The sequence below is a fragment of the Elephantulus edwardii genome, unplaced genomic scaffold, assembly GCF_000299155.1.
Source record: "Elephantulus edwardii isolate Elephantulus edwardi_28Jun2011 unplaced genomic scaffold, EleEdw1.0 scaffold00058, whole genome shotgun sequence".
Classification (NCBI taxonomy): domain Eukaryota; kingdom Metazoa; phylum Chordata; class Mammalia; order Macroscelidea; family Macroscelididae; genus Elephantulus; species Elephantulus edwardii.
The window spans coordinates 17,436,697-17,439,578 of record NW_006399808.1 but is presented as its reverse complement, the minus strand read 5'-3'; the positions used below and the strand labels follow the sequence as shown (position 1 = coordinate 17,439,578).

The window sequence follows — 2,882 nt, the reverse complement described above, 5'->3', positions numbered from 1 at the left end:
GGGGGGGGGGGATTGACAGGGGATGGAGAAGGGGAGTTTGACAAAACTCAAGTAGGTTGCACACCTCGATACAGCCTGGAATGGGAGGCATGCTGTCTCCCTACGGAGCTCCTGGAGCCTCCGAACTGAATTCGAAGGAGCAGGTTAATGATTTGATACCTCAATCTCAGTGCAAATGCTGGGCCCTCCTCCCACCTCCAGCCAAGCCCCAGGGGAGTTAGGGCCGGGCGAGTCCCGCCACAGCGCCCGCCGGAGGTAACGGCCATCCCTCTTGGGGAAGGGGAAAGCAGACCCACCTTCCCCAGCGCGGCAGTCCCAGCGGGACTGTTAAATGTGAGGGCTGGGAACAGGGGGCGGGGCCTCGAGGGACTCACATGCGGGGAGGCCCGGGCCTCCCAGCCGGGCGGGCGGCCGGCCACTAGGCAGCAGGACCCGCCCCAAAGCTTCAGCGGGGTCCCCGGCAGTGACCCACCCAAGGCACCTCGGCGCCCGCCCCGCAGCCGTTACCGTCGCTTGATCTCCTCCTCGCAGCAGTCTCGAGTTCTGCCGCTATGACTCCCACCCGCCCCGAGGCCGCCTGCCCACGGTTTTTTACCTCGATCTTCTCCCCGATGCAGGTCGCCATGTTTCCAGGCCCTGGCCTGTGCTCCCCCGATTAGCTCCCTTCACGCAGACCCTTCGAGGCAGCGCTCCAAGCAGCCAGCCGGTCTTGGCGCCCATCAGGTTTATTTCGCTAGGCCGCCGCTCCTGGCGACGACGGCGCAGCCTCCGAAAGGTCTTCCGAACACCTTCCAAGCCTTAGGGAGCGCCTCAGCGCTCCCATTTTGAAAAACTCCCGCCGGTTGCCGCCCTATGGAGGCTGGCGGTGACGTCAGCAGACGTGTCGGAGCAGCTGCGTCGCGGTGCGCATGCGTGACCGCGCTCCCAGGAGGGCTGCAGAGGTGGCTGGTTCTTTAGTCAGAGGATAAGGACCATGCTGCAAACTGGGCCGGGGACCAGGTCCCCGAAAGGACGAGCTGGTGCCAGACATGAAATTTTTATAACTGCTCGGCTAGGCTCTTCTGGATCTGAAAATCGGTTTCCAGTTCCGGAAATAGTAAAACCATGGTAAATTTAACGAATATTTCAACTTAACAGCACGAAAAGAATGGCACTACCTTGGTTAAAGAAACACAGTTTGCATCTCTGATTTATTCCGTAGATTTTCATAACTGTAATCAATGCATGTTTTTGTTGTTATGTGCCGTCAAGCGACTCATAGCGACCCCTATGTACAACCACCCTGAACCCTGCTCTATCCTGTGCCAACCTTATTGTCTCTGATACACCTACCCTGATAACCCCAGTCATTGAATCAATCCATTTCATCGAGGGTCTTCCCCTCTTGTACTGTCCCTCCACCCTCCCAAGCATGAAATCCCTTCTCCAAGGACTAGTCCCACTTTGCGACACGTCCAGAGTATGTCAGACGTCCAGAGTGTGTCAGACGAAGCCTTAGAACCGTTGCTTCCAAGGAGCAGCTTGGTTTCACCCTTTCTAAGCTGAACCTGTTTGTTCTCCTAGAAGTCTACGGTATATAATTAGTGCATTGTTTTTGTTGTTCTTATGTGCCATTGAGTCGCCTGCGACTCATAGTGACTCTAAGTACAACAGCCTGAAACTGTTATAGCCTGTGCCAGTCTCACCGTCTCCAACACACCTACCACCATTACCCCAGTCACTGAATCAATCCACTTCATTGAGGCTCTTCCTTTCTTGTACTGTCCCTCCTTCCTCCCAAGCATGACGTCCTTCTCCAAGGATTGGTCCCTCCTTGCAACGTGTCCAAAGTATGTCAAAGGAAGCTTCAGGAGCAGCCTGGCTTAACCCTCTCTAGGATCAACCTGTTCGTTTTCTTAGCAGTCCATCAGTATGTGCAATACTCTTCTCCAATACCACAATTCAAAGGTATCAATTCTCCTTCTATCGTCCCTAGCTCTCTGATGCACAGCAAGTGATTGCAAAGATCATGGACTGTATCAGGCACACCTTAGTCTCCAGAGTGACATCATTGTTCTTCAGTACTTTGGAGAGGTCTCTACAGACGACTTTCCCATCACAATATGTCTTTTGATTTCCTGGTTGCTGGTGCCAAGAGTGTTGACTATAGAGCCAAGCAAACTAAAACTGTGAATAATACTCTTCTCCAATACCACAGATCAGTGGCATCAATTCTCCTTCTATCGTCCCTAGTCATTGTCCACTCTCTGATGCATAGCAAGTGATTGCAAAGACCATGGACTGTGTCAGGCATACCTTAGTCTCCATATTGACTTCATTGCTCTTCAGTACTCTAGAGAGGTCTCTGACAGCAGACTTTCCCAATGCAATGTTATTTTTCTAGAAAAAAATTATTATTAATTTTAATGAAAATTTACAGAGACTTTGGATTTCCATTCATTCATTGTCGCACTTTTCTTCCTGCCCACCCCTCCCCCCAATACACTCTTCTCTTTGAAAAGTAAAATTCTTTCTTTGTTTTACTATTCCTCTCCCCAGGTCCACTCCACTATGCAGCCTTCGTTCTGGATTCCTGTCATGACAATAAAACCTAATCACATATCCCTTTTAAACAGTTTTCTCCCTCATCTGTTTCCATGCAGTAAACATTATTTATCCTATCTTTCTCAGTCTCCCCCCAATCCCGATGTCAGTCCTGTTTTACAACAGTGGCACTATGCAGTATCTGTCCCGTGTGACTGAGATATTTCACTCAACATAATATCCTCCAGGATTACCCATTTTGAATAATCGCAATATGTCTTTAATTTCCTGGCTGCTTGTTCCAAGAGTATTGATTGTGGACACATCACCCTCCCTTGGGAAACTATTTTATTGTGACT

General features: G+C 50.6%; 1 protein-coding gene across 1 annotated transcript in view; it reads right to left on the bottom strand.

Moving 5' to 3' along the window:
- PLK4 (polo-like kinase 4) overlaps window positions 1-625 on the bottom strand; it is a 41,926-nt gene extending 41,301 nt beyond the window's left edge. The window contains 1 exon segment of the mRNA XM_006903632.1: window positions 596-625. Coding sequence (XP_006903694.1) covers window positions 596-625 — 30 coding nt within the window.
- Between the last annotated feature and the right edge of the window lie 2,257 nt (window positions 626-2,882).